This window comes from Aquarana catesbeiana, linkage group LG09 (genome assembly GCF_042186555.1).
Source record: "Aquarana catesbeiana isolate 2022-GZ linkage group LG09, ASM4218655v1, whole genome shotgun sequence".
NCBI lineage: Eukaryota > Metazoa > Chordata > Amphibia > Anura > Ranidae > Aquarana > Aquarana catesbeiana.
The window spans coordinates 112,792,940-112,815,997 of NC_133332.1; the positions used below are offsets into that span (position 1 = coordinate 112,792,940).

At 42.9% G+C, this 23,058-nt stretch overlaps 1 protein-coding gene across 2 annotated transcripts in view; it reads left to right on the plus strand.

Moving 5' to 3' along the window:
- The window catches only part of DOCK11 (dedicator of cytokinesis 11), a 525,243-nt gene that overhangs the window by 285,316 nt on the left and 216,869 nt on the right, over positions 1 to 23,058 (plus strand). For both annotated transcript variants that reach the window (XM_073599152.1, XM_073599153.1), the window contains one exon: positions 16,254 to 16,367. In XM_073599152.1, the coding sequence (XP_073455253.1) occupies positions 16,254 to 16,367 (114 nt within the window). The remainder of the gene's footprint in view (positions 1 to 16,253; positions 16,368 to 23,058) is intronic.

Here is a 23,058-nt window from a genome sequence, read left to right on the forward strand (position 1 = left end):
ATGTTCGACCACAAGAGTTGAGTGCATGTGCTCAGCGTCATATCCAGAGGTTGTCTTTGGGAAATAGACGTATGAGTGCTGCCAGCATTGCTGCAGAGGTTGAAGGGGTGGGGGGTCAGCCTGTCAGTGCTCAGACCATATGCCGCACACTGCATCAAATTGGTCTGCATGGCTGTCGTCCCAGAAGGAAGCCTCTTCTAAAGATGATGCACAAGAAAGCCCGCCAGTTTGCTGAAGACAGGCAGACTAAGGACATGGATTACTGGAACCATGTCCTGTGATCTGATGAGACCAAGATCAACTTATTTGGTACAGATGGTGTCAAGCATGTGTGGCGGCAACCAGGTGAGGAGTACAAAGACAAGTGTGTCTTGCCTACAGTCAAGCATGGTGGTGGGAGTGTTATGGTCTGGGGCTGCATGAGTGCTGCAGACACTGGGGAGCTACAGTTCATTGAGGCAACCATGAATGCCAACATGTACTGAGACATACTGGAGCAGAGCATGATCCCCTCCCTTCAGAGACTGGGCCGCAGGGTAGTATTCCAACATGGTAACGACCCCAAACACACCTCCAAGATGACCACTGCCTTGTGAAAGAAGCTGAGGGTAAAGGTGATGGACTGGCCAAGCATGTCACCAGATCTAAACCCTATTGAGCATATGTGGGGCATCCTCAAATGGAAGGTGGAGGAGCGCAAGATCTCTAACATCCACCAGCTCCATAATGTCATCATGGAGGCGTGGAAGAGGACTCCAGTAGCAACCTGTGAAGCTCTGGTGAACTCCATGCCCAAGAGGGTTAAGGCAGTGCTGGAAAATAATGGTGGCCACACAAAATATTGACTCTTTGGGCTCAATTTGGACATTTTTATCTAGGGGTGTACTCACTTTTGTTGCCAGCGGTTTAGAGATTAATGGCTATGTATTGAGTTATTTTGAGGGGACAGCAAATTTACACTGTTATACAAGCTGTACACCCAGTACTTTACATTGTAGCAAAGTGTAATTTCTTCAGCGTTGTCACATGAAAAGATATAATAAAATATTTACAAAAATGTGAGGGGTGTACTCACTTTTGTGAGATACTGTATATATATCAAATACACTGCCACTAACTGACTAACCTGCCTGCTTAATCTAAATCACGCTATCTCTCTGTCCACACCAACAACACTACACAGGGCCGCCGTGTAGGCAGCCTTATATAGTATGGGGCATGGACTTAGTTCCCCTGAGCCATGATTGGCCAAAGGCACCCTGCCTTTGGCCAATTATGGCTCTCTTAGCAGAGGGCGTTGGGATTGGCCAAAGCATGCAGGTCAGGTGCATGCTCTGGCCAATCATCATAAAGCAATACACTGCGATCTCGCAGTGCATTATGGGGCGTTATTATGGGGCGTTCTGTGACGCTCAAATTTGCCGCAAATGCCCCATAATTTTCCCTTCTCCAGCAAACACCCGATGTTCGACCCGAACATCGAGCTCATCCCTACTTTACATTGTAGCAAAGTGTCATTTCTTCTTTGTTGTCACATGAAAAGGTATAATAAAATATTTACAGAAATGTGAGGGATGTACTCACTTTTGTTAGATACTGTACCTCAAACATTTGCTGTGTGGTGAATGTTCTGTGAATTACGGTATTTCTCGTTATTAGAAAAAGGAAAATGGTCTGGTGTCACCCGAATAGCACCTCCATCTCAATATGTACAACAAAACACAAAAAGTCGCCCCTGGACTTTAAATGAGGTGAATGCGATTAGCCAGTCACATGACAAAAGTATATACAGTATCAAAGTTTATTAAAAATTGTCATGCATACATGAACAACAAAACATTGCCAAGCCGGTCAACTGATACATACAGTGTAAAACAGGATTATTACATGTATAGCAGTATAAATGTACAAATTTCGCAAGACCATGCTCGCTTCATCAGGAGTAGATGCGGTTGTATTACATCTGTAAAAAAAAGTATGAAAAAACAAATAGGTATCTGCACAATGATGGTATTGCGACAAATAGTCATGGGGGTCTGAGGCACAAGGCCCCATACTTACCAACGGCTAGGTCAGACTACCAGATGCTGAATACCCAGAAGCGGCAGCTATAAGCGTCCAGCTCGGGAGCTGAGGAGGCAAGAAAAACCCAGACCTAACAGAGCGCAACCAGGGGGCAGGCATGGCTAGGATGTGAATGTGTGCCCCCAAGCATCTCCCAATATCCATAGAGAATATCAACTGAAACATAAATGCATGTATAACAATTAATACTGCCATAGCAGCATAAATGTAAAGCAGTAGATAATACAATATAAATATGTGTATACATAAACCAAACTGGTTCAGTGTTAGTATGGACTTGGAATCTGGGGGACAATGGAAAAAAAAGTCCATACTAACACCTAACCAGTTTGGTTCATATATACACATATTTGCATTGTTTTATATACTGCTTTACATTGATGCTGCAATGGCAGTATTAATTGTAATACATGCATTTATGTTTCAGTTGATATTCTCTATGGATATTGGGAGATCCTTGGGGACACACATTGAAATCCTAGCCATGCCTGCCTTCCGGTTGCGCTCTGTTTGGTATTGCTGCCGCCACTGGGTATTCAGCATCTGGTGGTCTGACTTAGCCATTGGTAAGTATGGGGCCTTGTGCCTCAGACCCCCATGACTATTTGTGACAATACCATCATTGTGCAGATACCAATTTGGTTTTTCATACTTTTTTACAGATGTAATACACATGCATCTTCCCTGATGAAGCGAGCATGGTCTTGCAAAACGTATAGGGTCACTTTTTTTTTCAAAAGATTCATTGAAAAGCATTACATCTTAAGGCCACCATTACACATTGAGACAAGGCTAGTCAACTGAATAAACAAATATTACTCAACAACATTTATTCCCCAAACTATGGAATCTTCCTGAGTTTCAGGTGAACAGGGGTATAAGATATAAGTGCACTTAAGTCGATCGTCGATCATGATACCCCATATGGATTCACATTGTGTCAGGGGCCGACTGGCTCGAAAAATAGAATAAGTGCTCTTTGGAGGCCAGAACTGATCTCGCAGCTCGGAAATACCAGCAGTTTCCAGAGATGCGTGAGAGTCCAATGGTGAGTAATATGCATACTTCCGCTAGAATGTCGTCTGAACAGAGAGTTTCCTTCAGAGATTATCGCAAATGCTTGTGAGCTCCTGCGACTGTGATAATGGTGAAGGCGCATACTCTAACTCAAGATCGTTAGAGCATACACTCTTGCTAGCTTAAACTTTATGATAATAACAGAAAAGTGTAGTGGGGGCGAAGAACGTAGAGGAGAGAGAGGGTTCGGGAAGGGGGTTCCAATTTAAAACACTTGAGAACTTGTTTATGTCGCATTAACTCCAGGGATGAGGGAGATTTCTATGTGTCTAGCCCAGGGTTCCCTTGTTGCTTCAAATATTTTTGATGTGTCCATTATTGTACTGACCATTTTTTCTTGGGACATGATCCACAAAATCTTTCTCTTGGCGGCCAGGAGAGAGACTGTGGGTTGCTTCCAGGCCTTAGCTATTGTGATTTTCGCTCCCAGAAGTATAAAAAATATCAATTTTTGAGCGTGTTTAGGAATCTTGGGAATGTGGGCATTCAGCAGCGCTATTTGGGGGAGTTTTCGAAAAAGAGAGGCCTGAGACACTCCAGATAAGATTAAATATTTTGTTCCAGAATCCTCTGATTCTCGGACATTCCCACCATATGTGAAGCATGGAACCCTGGGCTTGACATTCTCTAAAACACAACGGAGAGGTAGAGGGAAACATCAGTGCTAGTCTAGTGGGAACTAGGTACCATCTTGTCAGCACTTTTAGGTTTGCTTCTATCAAAGATATGTTCATAATACCTTTAAAGGCTCTCGTTCCCATTTTATGCCAATCTACCAGGGCCCAGGTTTCCTGCAGATCTCTTTCCCATGCTTCCATGTAAGGGAATTTGGAGGTGGGTTCCGAAAGTGATGTGTAAATGATGGCTATACCCCCCTTTTGTTCCATTGCCTGGCCACACCAACGCTCATAATGTGTGAACTCTGGGGGAGTGGGTTTGTTTCTCCATATCGAGGAGAGGAAGTGAGAGATCTGATAGTATCTAAATTTCTCAGAATCTGGGAGTTTCAATTTTTCCACGCAATGTTTCAAAGAGATCGGTCCAGAAATGGAGAAGTAGTGTCCAATATGGTACATCCCCTTGTCTAGCCACCATTGGAATGATTTGATGTCCATGCCTGGACTGAAATAAGGGTTATGGAAAACGTGAGCTAGTGGGCGTATGTAAGATGTTAGCGAAGAGAGATGTTTCATGTCATCCCATAATTTAATGGAGTGGGATAGCGTAGGGGACATTATTGGGGGCCTAGATTTTCAGGGACACCACAAGAGGTTGTCCAGGGTATATGTTGGGACTGTTTGTCTCTCTGTACTAATCCAGTCAGGTTTCTCATATCTAGAGTAGACCGTCGAGAGTTGGGCCAGCCTAGCTGCTTGGTAGTAACTGAAGAGGTCAGGTAGACCTAACCCCCTCGTGTTTTGGGGCTTTAGAGAATGCATCAGGCTAGTCTGTATCCTTTCCTTCCCTAGATTAATTTAATTATCTTCCCCTGGAATGATTTGAGATGATCTCTTCTAATTGCTATCGGGAGGGATCTAAACAGGTAGAGGAGTCTAGGGAGTAGAGTCATCTTGATAGAGTGAATTTTACCTAGCCAGGATATGTTGTGTAGTGTCCAAGTTTGGAGGTCAGTTTCAAGTTTGCTGTACATGGGAGGGAAGTTTGCCTGGTATAGTTGTTCGATCTTGGGGGTTAGATTTATCCCTAGATATCGGATTGAGGAGTCACTCCATTTAAATTTGAAAGAAGGTTTAAGCTGTTTGACCAATGGAGGATATATTTAGTGCTTGGGATTTGTTCATGTTAATCTGTAGCCCTGATATGTTCCCAAAGGATTCAAGGAGCTTGCTTATGTTGGGTAGGGAGGTTATTGTGGAGGGGACGAAGAGAAGGATATCATCCGCGAAAAGTTTGCACTTGTGGACAGTTTGTTTGCAACAAGCGCACTTGATGTTTTGATCCAACCTAATCGCAATGGCTAGAGTTTCAATCGCTAGGGCGAAGATCAATGGGGATAGAGGGCAGCCTTGCCTAGTTCCTCTGGTGATTTTAATGGGGTCAGAATAGTAACCCTGCAATCTGACCCTAGCTTCTGGTTCAGAGTAGAGGGATCTCAATAGCCACAGAAAGTTCTCACCGAACCCCCATCGTCTTAGGACTGAAAAAAGCTAAGGCCAGGAGAGGAAATCAAAGGCCTTCTGAAGGTCCAACGAAAGAAGAGGACCCTCCTGGGGGGGGCCTCTGTCCCATCCAGATTGAAGGATCGAGACAATGTCCACTGCCTGCCTTACCTGGTCTGGGCCTTGTCTCCCTGGAATAAATCCAACTTAGTCTTTGTGAATATAGTGGTTGATAAAGGAGCTTACTCTTTTAGCTAGAATTTTTGGTAAGTATTTTTAAATCTTTGTTAATTAGGGAGATGGGTCTGTAGTTTTCTACTTGTTCTGGATCTCTATCAGGTTTGGGAATTACAGAAATGAAAGCCGCATTAAGGTGGGTATCTACCGGGTACCCCTTCCATTTGGAATTGAAAAATTTTGTTATACGTGGGGCTAGGGTGTCAGCGAAAGTTTTATAGTATTGAGTGGAGAAACCATCAGGGCCAGGGGCTGAGCCACCTTTCAGTTTTTTGATCACCTCTAGGGTTTCTTCCGTTGGGATTGGAGCTTCCATGATATCTATATGGTCTTTAGGTAGGGTGGGTATATTTAGGTCGTCTAGAAAGGAATCTATAGTGGAGGTATAGCATCACATTTCAAAGTATTTTAGAGAATGGTGCCATGAGGAACCCCTAAATAAAAAAAAAAATTGCTTTAGTCATTCCCCCCGTGATCCTGAGAGGGTGAGAACTGTCCTTCAGGAAACCTGACGTGTGTCCAGTATGGGTTCCTTTAAATTCTTTGAGTGTTGCATCTCGAACAAGTCGCTTGTTAGGGTGTATTCCTTCTGTCCCACTATCTTGGCAAAGGGCAATTGCAAATGAAAAGGGGTGCAAAGTCAATCCTGCTTTTGTTTGTTTTCCACGTGGGGGAAATCGGACTTGTAGGAGTGGGGTGATTGGAGGATCCTGCTTGAAGATTTGAAGTTTACATTGCTGGGTCTTGCGAGATGAATTTTAGGGAAAGGAGCACCCGTTCCCCTCTGGGAGGGTGGCGAAGCAGTAGGTTTTACCTTTATAGGCAAATTTTAAAGCGAAGGTGAAAGCCCACCAGTATTTGATTTCCTTCTGTGAGAGGTTCAATAGCAGTGGTTTAAAGCGGAGGTTCCCCGCCCAAAATTTTTTTTAAAAGTCAGCAGCTACAAATACTGCAGCTTATGATTTTTAAAATAAGGACACTTACCTGTCCAGGGTGCCCGCGATGTCGGCAGCCGAAGCCAATCAATCGCTCGGCTCTCGGCTGCTGCCGCCGCCATCCTCGGTGAGGGAATCAGGAAGTGAAGCATTGCGGCTTCACTTCCCGGTTTCCTACTGCACATGCGCGAGCCGCGCTGCGCAATCTGGATGGTCTCTGCTGTCTCTGGGACCCATGTGTTTCCCAGCAGACAGCGGGGGGGGGGGGGGGGGCAGGAAGAAGCGTAGATGGGAGTCTATGCTCGGAAGTGGGTGCAATTACCTGTATTATACAGGTATCTGCACCCCCTCCCCCTGAAAGGTGCCAAAGGTGACACCGGAGAGGGGGAGGGTTCCAAAAAGTGGAGGTTCCATTTTTGTGTGAACCTCCACTTTAAGTGCTCTGCGTTTTTGAATGGTCATGGGTAAGATTTCCACAAAGATCTGGATGTCGTGTCCTTGGAAGGAGATGCGGGATTCTTGGTGTGAGATTTTCATAATCTCCTCTTTCACACCATAGTAGTGCGGTTTCACTACTACATCCCTGGGGGACCCGTCTTTCCTGGGGCCCAGTGTTCTGTGGGCTCTGTCTAACTCCAGCTTATGAGGGGCTATTGCAGGGATGAGGACTTTGATAAGGTCCTGGACTGCTTTGGGGACATCTGTGATAGACTCTGGGATACCTCTGACCCTGAAGTTTTCCCTCCTCGAACGATTTTCAAGGTCGTCGATCCTGTTCAGGGCCACATCTAGTTGCTCCTATATAACGTGGATGTGATCAGTGTTTTGGTTGGCCCTGGACACTGCAAAATCAAACTTTATGTTCGATTGCTTCCATTCTGGAGCCCAGGTTTTGAAAGTCAGAGCGAATGTCATTAGTTATTTTGTTAGCTGTGTGAGATAGGCCCCTCTCAAGTAACTCAGGACTTCTGGACTGCTTTGGGGACATCTGTGATAGACTCTGGGATACCTCTGACCCTGAAATTTTCCCTCCTCGAACGATTTTCAAGGTCGTCGATCCTGTTCAGGGCCACATCTAGTTGCTCCTGTATAACGTGGATGTGATCAGTGTTTTGGTTGGCCCTGGACACTCTAATATCAAACTTTATGTTCGATTGCTTCCATTCTGGAGCCCAGGTTTTGAAAGTCAGAGCGAATGTCATTAGTTATTTTGTTAGCTGTGTGAGATAGGCCCTCTCAAATAACTCAGACAGTTTAGGAAATAGATCTCCTGCATTCTGGGGTATGTCAGGATCTGGGCCTCCTGGGGTGTTAATGGTGTCCAGGTGGGCTGGAGTAGTTCCCAGAGGGGAAAGCATATAGTTGTCCAGCGATCGTTCTATGAATGATTCTGTGGAGGCAGGCGATGGGGTCACATTATGGGAGATGCTGGGGGTTGTCTGAGGTATGTAGGCTAAAGTGGCTGGGGCAATGACTTGCCTGCATTCTGCTTGTCCCCCTGTGTGCATGTCTCGTGGCTGAGACGCGGCTGTCATCTTGGATTCGGCCTGGATTCCCTCGGCGAAGAATTGTGGTCCCAGGTCCCGGCGGGCCGAACTGCCTGGCATAGGAGTGTTGGGGGGGTGTTCCCCTGAGCGATTCCCGCTGATTGCGGGCGTCCTGCTGACTTGGATCCGGGGCTAGGGTGGCTTGCTGGCTCGGGCAGTGAGGAGCTCCCGGCTTACGCGGCCATATTGGAAGCTTCCGCGAATGTGCTCTATAGGGTCACTTTTTATGCCTGTGTATATTGCAATGTACATTTATACCGCTATACATGTAATGATACTGTTTTACACCGTACGTATCAGCTGACCAGCATGGCAATGTTTTGTTGTTCATGTATGCATGACCATTTTTAATAATCTTTGATACTGTATATACTTGTGTCATGTGACTGGCTAATCGCATTCACCTCATTTAAAGAGCCGGGGCGACTTTTTATGTTTTGTTGTTTCACGTAATTATGACCACAGGGAACACACAAAGCACAATATACTAACGCTCCCCCAAAAAGATTCTTGTCATAAGGATTTTTTTGGTTCACTTGAAAACTGTTTTTACACAGTCACATTGTAAAATTGAACTAAGGCAGGTCTGTCAACCTTGCATTCAGAAATGCAATGGATGTTGCTCCCAAGGGAGATAATACCCCTATGCCATTGACAGCAATGTTTGCCTTATGTAGGAGAGCCTTTTTCCCATGGTGGTTACGTAAAACTAGTAATATTTTTGTACACCTAATGATATCCATGTACTTTTTTTTTTTTCATGGCACCTGTGCCATTGTTGCTAATTTTGCCTCACAGTGGGAAAAAATCATCCCAAACACATAATGACACCAGTATAATATTCTAAATCAAAACATTCTCATAAAATCTATGTATGTTTTTGGAACTGTGACTACCACTAGTTGTAATATGATCACCCGGTCCATGCTACAGTCCGTCTCCAATTTTCCACTTATATTTTGAAATAAAGGTTTTGTTTTGCATGTATGTATTCCAGTCATCAAAAAATCATCCTAAAATCCCCTAAATTTTTTTGCACATCCTTAGACATGAAGTCCAAAGACCAAATTTGTCTTCAGTTATGACAAATACTGGAGGTTTATGCAACCTAAATTGCATGAAATCTCTTGTTTGCTGTGTACACTGCAAAGTTGTCACAGTTGACACCCACGTCTTCTTTGTGATGGTCAAAATGTATAGGTACCCTTTGTGTAAAGCTGGCTATGAATTGCAGTCAAACCTTGCCAACTACCAGTCTTTTTTAAGAGTATATGCTTGTATCTCTGAACCAGTCATTTTCATGCAGTGGGAAAAAGTGTTCAGACACAAGTTGATGTTATTTGTTGCAGGAGAAACAATAGTGATTGATCAGGGGATAACCTTTCGAACCTGTAGTCTTACATGTTACTAGTAGATGCAATGACCAGCTGGGCCAGATGATAATTATTAAATGCTTTTAAAGTGTATTGAAAACCAAAACTTGTTTTATTATGTTGGAGAGAACATAAAGGGCTTACCCTAGACTGCTTTTTATCAATTTCTTTGTGAGACTCACCATCATTATTGTCCTGATGATCACATTTTTCAGTTGTTTGATGTTGAGGGAGATGGGAAATCTTTCAGCAGAGAAATTTATTTTGGTGAAGCTGTCTATGATGGGATATCTCCTCATTTTGGAGAGATCGCTAAAGCCTCGTACACACAGTATGATTGTTGGCGGGGGATTGTCTGTTGACAGACTGTTGTTCTAAAATGTGACCATTAGTACGCTCCTTTTGACAATTGTCCAACTAGTAAATTTTTTCGGCAGACAACGGTCTGTTGTCTGATTTTCGTACGGTCAGTACACAAATTCATCAGACAGAAGTCAAAAGTACAAACACGCATGCTTGGAATCAATGCTCACCAAACACAAAATTAGCAGAACGGGCCCAAAGGGTGGCGCTCAAGAGCTGAAATTCCTCGTAGTACGTCATTATGTTTGTGTTTGTTGCACGACAATTGTGTACCGTTAGTATGCAAGACAAGATCCTGGCACGAGCCCTTAAGACAAAAATTAGACGCTCTGTTGGCCAACAATCACATTGTGTGTACGAGGCTTTAATTTCAGCTGTGTCTCTGGGAAGTGAAGGGTAGACTTCAGACAGAACACAAGCAAAAAAAAATTCTCATAGAGTCTGAACCATTTCCTACCATATTGAATGCTAAAAAAATGTTTTGGCTTTTTATACACTTTAAAAACATTAAATGGAACTCTGTCAAAATGAAAGAATGAGGTCAGTTTTACAAACAGCTACTAGAGTCAATAGTTTGTGAATTCTTTGTGTATTCCTCTAGTGAATCTGGTATAGGGCTTCTGTATGGGAAAACTTAACTATGTAATAAAGGTTTAACCTACTTAGGCTTATTGTACACAGGTGTTGTGTTATGCCTTTGATGTGTGTTTGTGAACTATTTATGAAATACTGAGGACACAGTGTTTGAACTATGAATCAAATTATATAGAACAGTGTGTTTACTGTTGCATTGCATTTTTGCCTCTATACATGTTAATCGTAATGCATGTGAACCCCCAGTTAGGCCCTATTCACACTTGTACAATTCCAAAGTTGCACTGACTTTGGAGTGCAACTTTGGATGGGTGCAACTTGGATATGATTTTGGCTTTGACCAGTGACAATGGACAACTGTTGCATTGTATAACATTCAGGTACGACTTTCATGCAACTTTTAAAGGATTAACATTGAAGTCTATGGCCCTCTGGTTGCATGAAAGTCACAGGAAAGTAGCGCAAAACAACTTTAGGTTGCACATATATTAATGATTATCATTGGGGAACGACTTGTCATGTCCAATATTGCATGATAAGTCGAACAAATATGAATGGAGCCTCAATACCTGAAAAGCATCTCAGATGCATCTCAAATGCAAGCTTTTCACAGAAAGTATCTAAAAAACATGCCTTCCTTCTGATTCAGACTCCTTAGGCTGTTTTTATAAAAATTAGACTGCATTTCCCAGATAGCAAGGATAACTTGCCACAGATTTGTGGCAGTGTTAAATTGTTAGTCTTGTTAACTTGCTGCACATCTTCCCTGGCTCTAGTTCTAGTTGACACTTTTCCAATTTGTAGCAAATTTGCATGGCAAGTCTCTAGCAAGAACAAAGTTGCAATGATGAGTCTACTGCAAGAGCTCTGCAAGTCTATAGCAAGAGCCCCGCAAGGCCACAGCAAGAGCCCAGTAAGTCTACAGCAAGACCCCTGCTAGTCTACAGCAAGAGCCCCGCTAGTCTACAGCAAGAGCCCCGCAAGTCTACAGCAAGACCGCCGCTAGTCTACAGCAACAGCCCCTCAAGTCTACAGCAAGAGCCCCGCAAGTCTACTGCAGGAGTTGCGCACATCTATAGACAGAGTTATGCAAGTCTGTTTTTGGCAAGAAAAAAGAAGCAAGAAGCGAAAAGCTATAATCCCACAATCTGGTGATAGTAAACCCACCACAGGATCACTGTGGCTGAATTTTCATCATTGCTCCCTTCTGTGTGTAAGGTTTTTCTATAATTGGTGCTGGCAGCAATAGACTCTCTTTGGGAGTGGTGTGCAGAGAGGTGAATGGTATCCATGAGATCTGATATGGAGTTCAGGGAGGTAGAAATCAAGGAGTGACTAACCCTAATATCTCATTGGTGTAGCACAATTTGGAATGTTTATTTTTTCCTTGTTTATATGCTGAGATTTAGCAGAAAATGTGTGTATTTAACGAGAGGTGGAAATAGAAACCTCAAAGACTTGGTGCAAGAAACCTGGTAGTTCCACCACTGTATATTATTATTATTATACAGGATTTAAGGATTTATATAGCGCCGACAGTTTACGCAGCGCTTTAAAACATTAGGGCAGACAGTACAATAACAATACAATTCAATACAGGAGGAATCAGAGGGCCCTGCTCGTTAGAGCTTACAATCTAGGAGGGAGGGTCAGGTTATACAAAAGGGTAATAGCTGTGGGGGATGAGCTAATGGAGAGAATAGTGCAGTTGTTAGATGGAGGCAGGATAGGCTTCTCTGAAGAGGAAAGTTTTCAGGGATCACCTAAAAGTGGATAAATTTGGAGACAGTCTGACAGATTGGGTTAGGGAATTCCAGAGGATGGGCGAGGCTCTGGAGAAGTCCTGGAGGCGGATATGGGAGGAGGTGATGAGGGAGCTAGAGAGCAGGAGGTCTTGGGAGGAATGAAGAGGTTGATTAGGTTTGTATTTTGAGACTAGGCTAGTGATGTAACTGGGGGCAGAGTTGTGGATGGGTTTGTAACTTATCGTTAGTATTTTGAATTTAATTTGTTGGGTTAGTGGCAGCCAATGGAGGGAGTGGCAGAGAGGGGTAGCAGACACTGAGCGGTTTGTAAGGTGGATGAGTCTGGCAGCAGCATTCATGATGGACTGAAGGGGGATAGTCTATTTAAAGGTAAGCCAATGAGGAGTGAGTTGCAGTAGTCAAGGCGAGAGATGACCATGGAGTGAATCAGAAGCTTTGTGGTTTCATTGGTTAGAAAGGGATGTAGTTTAGAGATGTTGCGGAGATTGAGGCGGCAAGCTTTGGAAAGTGATTGGATGTGGGGGCTAAAGGAGAGTACAGAGTCCAGGATAACACCAAGCACCCTGACATGTGGGGATGGGTGTATAGAGGACTACAAATCCCAGCACTACAGTAACAATGTAGAATACCACCAGCTATAGGGTGTGTATATAGAGAGTCGTGCATTGTATATATTATGATTACTGCACTGTACTGTGTTGTAAAGAGATCTATGTACTGTACACAGATAGACCCATTCATTGTGCTGTATACAGAGAGACCCATGCATTGTGCTATATACAGAGAGGTCCCTTTCATGGGAAATAGGAAAAGGTGGATACTTTTATCACCATCTATACCAGGCTCACCTCACTCTACAGAGGTCTGAGGTCACATGACATTTCTGGTCTAGACATGCCTTCTATACCTGTCGGTAAAGCAGAGAGGTGAGCAGAGGGTTTCCCCACTACTGGTTTCTCTATTGTGCTGTATTGGGCTTGGTCTATAAATGGCTAGATTTGCCTCCTACATTGTGTGCAATGTCTACCATTTCCCTCTTACATTCTGTTGACGTCTTCTGTAGCTTTATTTCTTATTGGTTATTCTCTGCAATCTCTGTATTTATGCATCTGTTGCCCCTCAATCTGAAAACACAGCGATTCCCATCATGGGATGCCCTGTGTATTTGTGTAATAATAATAATAAAAAATGGTGCGGAACACCGTCGGAAAAACCTTCAGAGTTTATTCCAACGGCAAAACCGGACGTGTGTACAGGGCATTAGGGTGACAGTTTAAGCTCCTAACTGACCATGCCCCTCTCAAATGGATGGCCCAAAATAAGGAGAAAAATGCAAGAATTACCAGATGGTTCTTGGCTCTACAGGATTTTACATTTTTAGTAGAACATAGACTAGGTAGCCAACAAGCTAATGCGGATGCTCTCTCCAGATATTACAGTCTGTTTGCCCAAGTTGCTCAACCCCCCAAGTTTGAGCAGAGGAGGGGGGGATATGTCTCGGGGATAGTTCTTTACCCTGTATTGGTAAAGTCCGTTCCGGGTCTGGTTTTATCGGGAGTCTGATAGAGATCTGGGTGGGACAGACTCCCAAATCCATGGACCACAGTTTAATGTTTTCTTTTCAGGTCTTGATTAAGCCAGCTGGTCCTAGCTCTCAGAGAGAGAGTGTGTGTCTCCATGTGAGGAGGCAACTAGGAGCATGGCTGTTTATCTCTGACTTTGGATACAAAGTATTTGCGTTTCTAAGGACACTTACTACAAAACCAAGGACTGGTCAGACTACAAACACAGTAAGGCTCGGTAGAGTAGAAGTTTATTTTTGTTTGATGGCAAGATGCCTTTTTTTCTTCTGTTTGGGAATATCCCGTGGATTAAAAATGATGTTTTCCTAAAGAAACTGAGTTTGTCCCTGCATTGAGTCTGATCCCCTAATATAATATAATATAATATATATAAATATTGTATATACAGCGGGGACGGAAAGTATTCAGACCCCCTTACATTTTTCACTCTTTGTTATATTGCAGACATTTGCTAAAATCATTTAGGTTTATTTGTTTCCTCATTAATGTACACACAGCACCTCATATTGACAGAAAAACACAGAATTGTTGACAGTTTTGCAGATTTATTAAAAAAGAAAAACTGAAATATCACATAGTCCTAAGTATTCAGACCCTTTGCTCAGTATTTAGTAGAAGCACCCTTTTGATCTAATACAGCCATGAGTCTTTTTGGGAAAGATGCAACAAGTTTTTCACACCTGGATTTGGGGATCCTCTGCCATTCCTCCTTGCAGATCCTCTTCAGTTCTGTCAGGTTGGACGGTAAACGTTGGTGGACAGCCATTTTTAGGTCTCTCCAGAGATGCTCAATTGGGTTTTAAGTCAGGGCTCTGGCTGGGCCATTCAAGAACAGTCACAGAGTTGTTGTGAAGCCACTCCTTCATTATTTTAGCTGTGTGCTTAGGGTCATTGTCTTGTTGGAAGGTAAACCTTCGGCCCAGTCTGAGGTCCTGAGCACTCTGCAGAAGGTTTTCGTCCAGGATATCCCTGTACTTGGCCACATTCATCTTCCCCTCAATTGCAACCGGTCATCTTGTCCCTGCAGCTGAAAAACACCCCCACAGCATGATGCTGCCACCACCATGCTTCACTGTTGGGACTGTATTGGACAGGTGATGAGCAGTGCCTGGTTTTCTTCACACATACCACTTAGAATTAAGGCCAAAAAGTTCTATCTTGGTCTCATCAGACCAGAGAATCTTTTCTCTCACCATCTTGGAGTCCTTTGGGTGTTTTTTTAGCAAACTCCATGCGGGCTTTCATGTGTCTTGCACTGGGGAGAGGCTTCCATCGGGCCACTCTGCCATAAAGCCCCGACTGGTGGAGGGCTGCAGTGATGGTTGACTTTCTACAACTTTCTCCCATTTCCCGAATGCATCTCCGGAGCTCAGCTACAGTGATCTTTGGGTTCTTCTTTACCTCTCTCACCAAGGCTCCTCTCCTCCGATAGCTCAGTTTGGCCAGACGGCCAGCTCTAGGAAGGGTTCTGGTCGTCCCAAACGTCTTCCATTTAAGGATTATGGAGACCACCGTGCTCTTAGGAACCTTGAGTGCAGCAGAAATTTTTCTGTAACCATGGCCAGATCTGTGCCTTGCCACAATTCTGTCTCTGAGCTCTTCAGGCAGTTCCTTTGACCTCATGATTCTCATTTGCTCTGACATGCACTGTGAGCTGTAAGGTCTTATATAGACAGGTGTGTGGCTTTCCTAATCAAGTCCAATCGGTATAATCAAACACAGCTGGACTCAAATGAAGGTGTAGAACCGTCTCAAGAATGATCAGAAGAAATGGACAGCATCTGAGTTAAATATATGAGTGTTACAGCAAAGGGTCAGAATACTTAGGACCATGTGATATTTCAGTTTTTCTTTTTGAATAAATATACAAAAATGTCAACAATTCTGTGTTTTTCTGTCAATATGGGGTGCTGTGTGGACATTAATGAGGAAAAAAAATGAACTTAAATGATTTTAGTAAATGGCTGCAGTATAACAAAGAGTGAAAAATTTAGGGGGGTCTGAATACTTTCCGTCCCCACTGTATGTAAAGCGCTGCATAAATTGACAGTGCTATACAAGTACCTGTAATGAAAAAAAAAAAATCTTATGTCTATTTGGGAGTACGGATCTCTTCGATTATGGTGAAATATACACAGAGGGTCTGTGATTTAAGCACATCCTGACCTTCCTCCGTATAAGCCCAGAGGGTCCACAAGCTTTGGTGAGTTTGGTCCCTGGTGGGGACACAAGTTGTGACATGGACTGGAGGAGACTGGGGTGAAATTTGCTAGTACTAATCACTTACTTTTACTTTTGAGAAACACTGCAGCACATGATTTTCGACTTTTATTTGCACTAGAGCACTTTAAATTGTACTGTATGAGTACTTTATAAATAATTGGACTTTTAAAGGTACGGTTTTATAGATGTATATCTATATATAGATATATAATTATACGCTTGCTCCCATCAAAATACATGTATCTATTGTATACACCGTTCTTCTTTAAGACAGACCATACCTTTTGAAGTGTTACAATGTACCATTATGAACCCTGACAGTAGTCTTATCTTTCATCTTTTAATTGCAGATAATAATTGCTGTAAGCCAGCTGATTGCTGATGTTGCACTTACCGGTGGCTCCAGGTTCCAGGAATCACTTTCCATTATTAATAATTTTGCCAACAGCGACAGAGCAATGAAGGTATTGTTATTACAGTTTTATGTAGGTTTATACTCTTATGAAATATGTTTAGTTTGGAGTGCCAAGTAATAGGGTGTTGTAATGATCGCCCTGAGTATTTACAGAAGGAGTTGAGCATACATGGCTGACCAGGATATATAGATAATATACAAATAACTGCAAAATTCTAAAGAAACCAGTAATAAGGAAACCCACTGAGGTGTATGCTGTCACTCCTCAGTGATGGTAAGTATGCAGAAAATATTAGAGGGACTCTAATGTGACATAGGAGGTACCTTCCAGGTTTCAGTGAAGTCAAATACTAACATGTCACCATTGTATACAACAGTGCAATATGGGGACATTAACACTAGATTTATATGCAAATAATGTGTACAGCCCAATGCCTTGCGGTACATTCAGGCATTAGATGGTGACTCCTGCCACCTCATCGAGTCAATTTCACAATTATTATTAAATAACAAACACATTATACTTACCTCCTCTGTGCAGTTGGATTTGCACAGAGCAGCCCGGATCCTCCTCTTCTCAGGTCCCTCTTCTGCTCTACTGGCCCCTCCCTCTGGTGAGTGCCCCTTCAGTCAGCAGCTTGCTACTGGGGTGACCCAAGCTGAGTCAGAGATCCATGTATCCATTTAGACACGAGGGTCCCGGCCCTGCCCTGCCCCCTATCTTCCCTGATTGGCTGACTGATTTTAATTGACAGCCACAGGAGCCAATCAGGAGGAGTGTCTGGGACAGCTAAGACACTCATGGACATCGCTGCAGAGAGAAGGGGCTCAGGTAAGGGATTAGGGAGGTGTTGGGGGCTGCTGCACACAGAAGGTTTTTTTAGAATGCATTAAGATAAAAAACTTTCTCCCTTTACAACTCTTTTAAAAAAGGTAATAAGATATTGTTATCACTGGTCCCAAGCATTGGTGTCTTCCATGATAGTCTGTCTCTCATTTGGAGGGACTGACCCTCTTTTGAGACCAAATCTCTGTCACTCATGCAGCCTCATTTGTCCCTCTTTTTCATTCAATATATGTTTATTATTTGTTTTCCAAAAGATACAACAGAAACAAAAAAGAAAACAGAAACAACCAAAAACAGATACAATCCATCCGGATTCGTAACATACCCAAGGGTATTTGCAGTCCTTCATTAATGCATCTTAATTAAGTCAAATATCATACAACAAACCAGAATAAGATATACAATGATGCACCAATCACAGAGGCCTTTCATTGATCTAGATGGGAGAGATAGAAAAAAAAGGGAAAAGGAGAAGCAGAGGGTCTTACACAAGTTTAACAAAACAACAGCAAAAAGAGAAATGAAATGTGCTGTTCCTTTATTTACCTGACTTAAAGCGGAGTTCCAACTACATTTACAAATTTTTTTTTTTAAAAACATTTCATTAGTTAATGATATTGCTATTTAATACTCACGTTTTTGGATGAATTTGTCCCCCGATGTCACATTTAATAGCCGAAATAAACGTATATAATGAATTGCTGGCCGTTGTCACTTTGCTTGTGGGCATTTGAAGCCCACAAGCATTTAGTCCCGGGATACGGTGCAGCTGAGCTACCAGCATGCACCTCCTCGTTCTCGCATATGCGCAGTAATGCGCCGTAGCGGCGCTGTAAAGTGTACAGGTTGCCATAACAACGGGCGTCATCGTCGGAAGTGCCCACCCCGTTGTTATGGCAACCTAGCCCTCGGCGCTGCCCACTGCCTCCTGGGAAATTATGACACACATCTCCCAGGAGCAGTAGCGAGCGGAGGCGCCGAGGGAAGTGACGTCAGGAGCCGAGGTAATGAAAGAGGCAGATTTGGAGGGACCACATAACAACAGGCATAAAAAGGCAAGTAAAAAAAAAAAATTCTCCTAATTTTTTTTTTTTTATTTATTTCATGCACATTAATGAATTTTTTTTTTTTTTTGGGTGGAACTCCACTTTAAACCATTAATATTCATCCATAAGCATCAATGAAGCTAAGCCAAAAAAATCCAGTAATTTAGGTGAATCCTTAAAGTGTAACTCCACTTTTGTTGAGGAAAAAAATATTCCCCTCTGGGTGATCAATGTACATTGCAAGGATTATAACAAATGTTGTTGCGGGTTCCTACCTTTTGTTATTCTGAAGAAATCACTGTGTGTTTCTCTGTGCCTCTGTTCTGAGTAGGTCTAATGGGAGTGGTTTTATAATTAACTGTCTGGTGTGGAGCTACAAGGCACTAATGAGGAAATCTGCTGGGCCTGCATCCCTTTAGACTGGTTCTTATTGAGGTATCTCTCAAAAAATTACATTTTTGTTACAAGGGATGCCTGAAATTTGACTTGTATCTTAGGCAGACTTCTGGGAAAATTGGTGAGCCAATCGCACAAGCAGGAAATTATGTTTCTGGGGAGTGGTCAGTACACACTCTGTACAGAAAACTCCATTTAGCCATATTGCAATGCATTCTCAGAAATTTACATTGGCTGCAGATTGAAAAGGAAAGGTAATTTTTAATAACATTCAATTACAAAATTTAGTGTCGTAATCATTTGCGCTATATTATTTTTTCTTTATTTGCTATTTTTTTCCCCACAAAAGTGGAGTTACCCTTTAAATGATATCCAGGTCAACCATACCCTTTTAAACTTCTGAATCGTGTCATTGCATTCCGTTACCAGTTCCTCCATATGCATAATACAATTAAGAGTTTCAATCCATTCCAAAAATGAAGGTACATTGGAAGAGTTCCAATATCAAGGTATCAATTGTCTGATTCAGTGTTGCTCAACCTTTTTACCTTCGAGGAACCCCTGGCACAAAGTTTGAGATCTCGAGGAACCCCTGAAATAATGTTCACATCAACAGCTCACAAAACATTGGTATGGTCAATATTTGTAGAAATAGCATTAAATAAAGAATAAATATTAAATTGTACCTATTTAATGTGAAACGTGTGCTTTTTTTTCCTGCAGAGCTGACCCAATTAAGGGGACATTACATGAGGCAGAGCACATGACAGGGGACATTACATGGAACAGGGGACATTACATGGGACAGGGCATATGACAGGGCACATTACATGGGGCAAGGCACATTACATGGGACAGAGCACATTACATTGGACAGGGCACATGACATTACATGGGGCAGGGGACACTACATGGGACAGGGGACATTACATGGGGCAGGTCACATTACATAGAGCAGAGCACATAACATGGGACAGGGCACATGACAGGGGACATTACATGGGACAGAGCACATGACAGGGGACATTACATGGGACAAGGGATATTACATGGGATGGAGCATTACATGGGACAGGGGACATGACAGGGGACATTACATGGGGCAGAGCACATTACATGGGACATGACAGGGGATATTACATGGAACAGGGCACATTACATGGGGCAGAGCAAATTACATGGAACAGGGCACATGACAGGGGACATTACATGGAACAGTGCACATTACATGGGGCAGAGCAAATTACATGGAACAGGGCACATGATAGGGGACATTACATGGGGCAAGGCACATTGCATGGGACAGGGGTCATGACAGGGGATATTACATGGGACAGGGCACATGACAGGGGACATTACATGGGACAGGGGACATGACAGTGGACATGACATGGGGCAGGGGACATGACATGGGCAGGGGACATTACATGGGACAGGAGAAATTACATGGGACAGGGGACATAACAGTGAACATTACATGGGGCAGAGCACATTACATGGGACATGACAGGGGACATTACATGGAACAGGGCACATTACATAGGGCAGAGCAAATTACATGGAACAGGGCACATGATAGGGGACATTACATGGGGCAAGGCACATTACATGGGACAGGGGACATGGCAGAGGACATGACATGGGTCAGGGGACATGACATGGGGAAGGGGACATAACAGTGAACATTACATGGGGAAGGGCACATTACATGGGACATTACATTGGTCAGGGAACATTACATGGGTCAGGGGACATTACATGGGTCAGGGCACATTACATGGAGCAGAGCACATTACATGGGACAGGGCACATGACAGTGGACATTACATGGGGCGAGGGGACATGACAGGGGATATTACATGGGACAGGGGACATTACATGGGACAAGACAGGGAACATTACATGGGGTAGAGCACATTACATGGAACAGGGCACATGACAGGGGAAATGACATATGACAGGGGACATTACATGGAACAGGGGCCATTACATGGGGCAAGGGACATGACAGGGCACATTACATGGGACAGGGCACATTACAAGGGACAGGGCATATTACATGGGACAGGGCATATGACAGGGCACATTACATGGGACAGAGCACATTACATGGAACAGGGCACATGACAGGGGACATTACATGGGACAGGGCACATTACATGGACAGGGCACATGATAGGAGACATTACATGGGGCAGGCCACATTACACGGGGTAGGGGACATGACAGGGGATATTACATGGTACAGACTGTGGGGCACATTGTGGGGGGACACAGCTAGGCACAGTTCAGTATCAGCTTTCTTCTTCTGGCTTCAGAACTCATTTCATATATCTCCTCCAGTGGCGCGCTGTCTCCCCCCCTCCAGCCCCTTCTATCCTGTCCACCCCAGATGATGTTACATACAACCACCCTGGAAGGACAGGAGGGGAGAAGAAGCCGGCGGGGAACAGCGCCTTACAGCCAATAGGATGCCAGCCGCTTCCCTGCCTGTCTCTGCCTGTGTCTGTGATCTTCCTGTCAGCTGCCTGCAACTGACAGTCAGATCACTGTGGAGCCCCTGGGGACCTCTCGCTCCGCGGAACCCCGGTTGAGAACCACTGGTCTAACTGCTGAGATAAAAAAAAAACAAAGAATAGATTTTCTTCAGGTAAGGAAGAGAGAAGGGCCGTTTCTACAGAGTTAAAAACAAACTCTTTTGTAACTAAATTATAGAGACTAATTACCTCATCCCAGAGTTTATTAATAGGAGGACAAGCCCACCAAAGATGACTAAGGTTGCCCGTAGCAACCAGCATAATTTTGACTGAGCGGAAAGACTTGCTATAAATCACTGCAGAGGTTTAAATTTACGTTTTAAAATTGTATTTTATTATATGTTTATATATTTTTTTTAAAGAAATGAAAAAAATGTTACAAATTTTACTAAAACTTTGTGCCTCAAAAGTCCAATATGTTACTAGAGATTTTTGATAATTCCGACTGAGATGGAAAAATATGATGTAAATTGACTGGGGTGTGATACCATCTCAATAGCAATTTAAAATTGCTTTCTTGAGTATCACAGGCCATTGACAATTTATGGGTGTTGATAAAAATTTGGTCCCAATCCTTCTCTTGTATTGGATGACCAAGTTTTGTCGTGCATTTAGTCGTATATGAAGGTATACCCGATGAGTCAAGAGTAGATAATAGAGTATAGATCTTGGATATAGTATGGGTTAGAGGCTCAGGGGAAATGCACAACTGCTCAAATTCAGTAAATGATGCATGTATGGAAGTTGTTGGTGTTAAAGAGCACTAAAAACTACCGTATATATCTGCAGATAAAGAAACCAGGGGCTGTCATGTATGATTTAAAAATTTGAGAATGATATAAATTCATCTTCCAAAATCATATGTCTTTTGCTGCCAGAAGGATTTGCTCCAACTTAGGATAGCAAGCGAATGAAGTCCAGTAAGAAAATCTGTGTGAATATAGTTGCCTTATGATAGAGCTCTAAATTCTGTAAAGCTGCGCCACCGTGTGCTTTTGATCGACAGAACGACAGAGCGTTTTCCGGTTGAGTCGAGGTTTGATAGCCTTCCAGATACATTTTAGAAAAAGACTGTTTAGTTTGTTAAAGAATGTTTTAGGTAATTTAACCGGTAGGGTTTGAAACATATATAAATATTTTGGTAATATAACCTATTTAATGGCATTAATACGCCCAAACCAGGATAGAGGGAGCTTTGACCAAAGTAAGAGTTCTGATTGAGTTCGTAACAGTAGCGGAAGGAAGTTTAAGTCGTAAATGAGGGAAAGATCCGTAGGGATCTTCACTCCTCTTCACTCCTAAATATTTCATGGCTACATCTTGCCAATGAAAGGGGAAAGCTGATGTTGCTTCCTCTTTAGGTAAAGATATATTAAGTAAATCTGATTTGGTTAGATTAACTTTAAAATTGCTTAAACGTTCAAAAATATCAAATTCTTTTAGTTGCCCCTCTTTTTGGTCTAATGTGCACATCTCTATACAAAATGTAGTATTTTTCTACCAAAAGTGTTATGCTGAACTAAACATTTTTTCCAACATCTATAGTACTGTGTTTGGTATTTTGAAAAGCAAATTTAAAGGAGAAATTGTGGTTAAAAAAGCAGTTGTGTGGTTTAGCTAAACATCTTCTGCAGATTAAAGGTTTGTGGTCCATGCAACAGGGGCCATGGCAGGGACGTGTCCTTTGCCTACATACTGTGTGCTAAAATGTGTCCCTTTTATAATCCTGGAAGCTGGGAGGTATGCATTACAAGTAACATAGTAACATGGCAGTTTGCTCTTACAAAGTAGTGTATTTTACATTGACCCACTATAAGAGTAATGAAAACTTCACAGACACGTGTAATGTCAATAGTGTCTTTTGTAGGCGTTTTGTTCAATAGTTTAATAGCCAGGCTGTCTTAAAACAAAGTG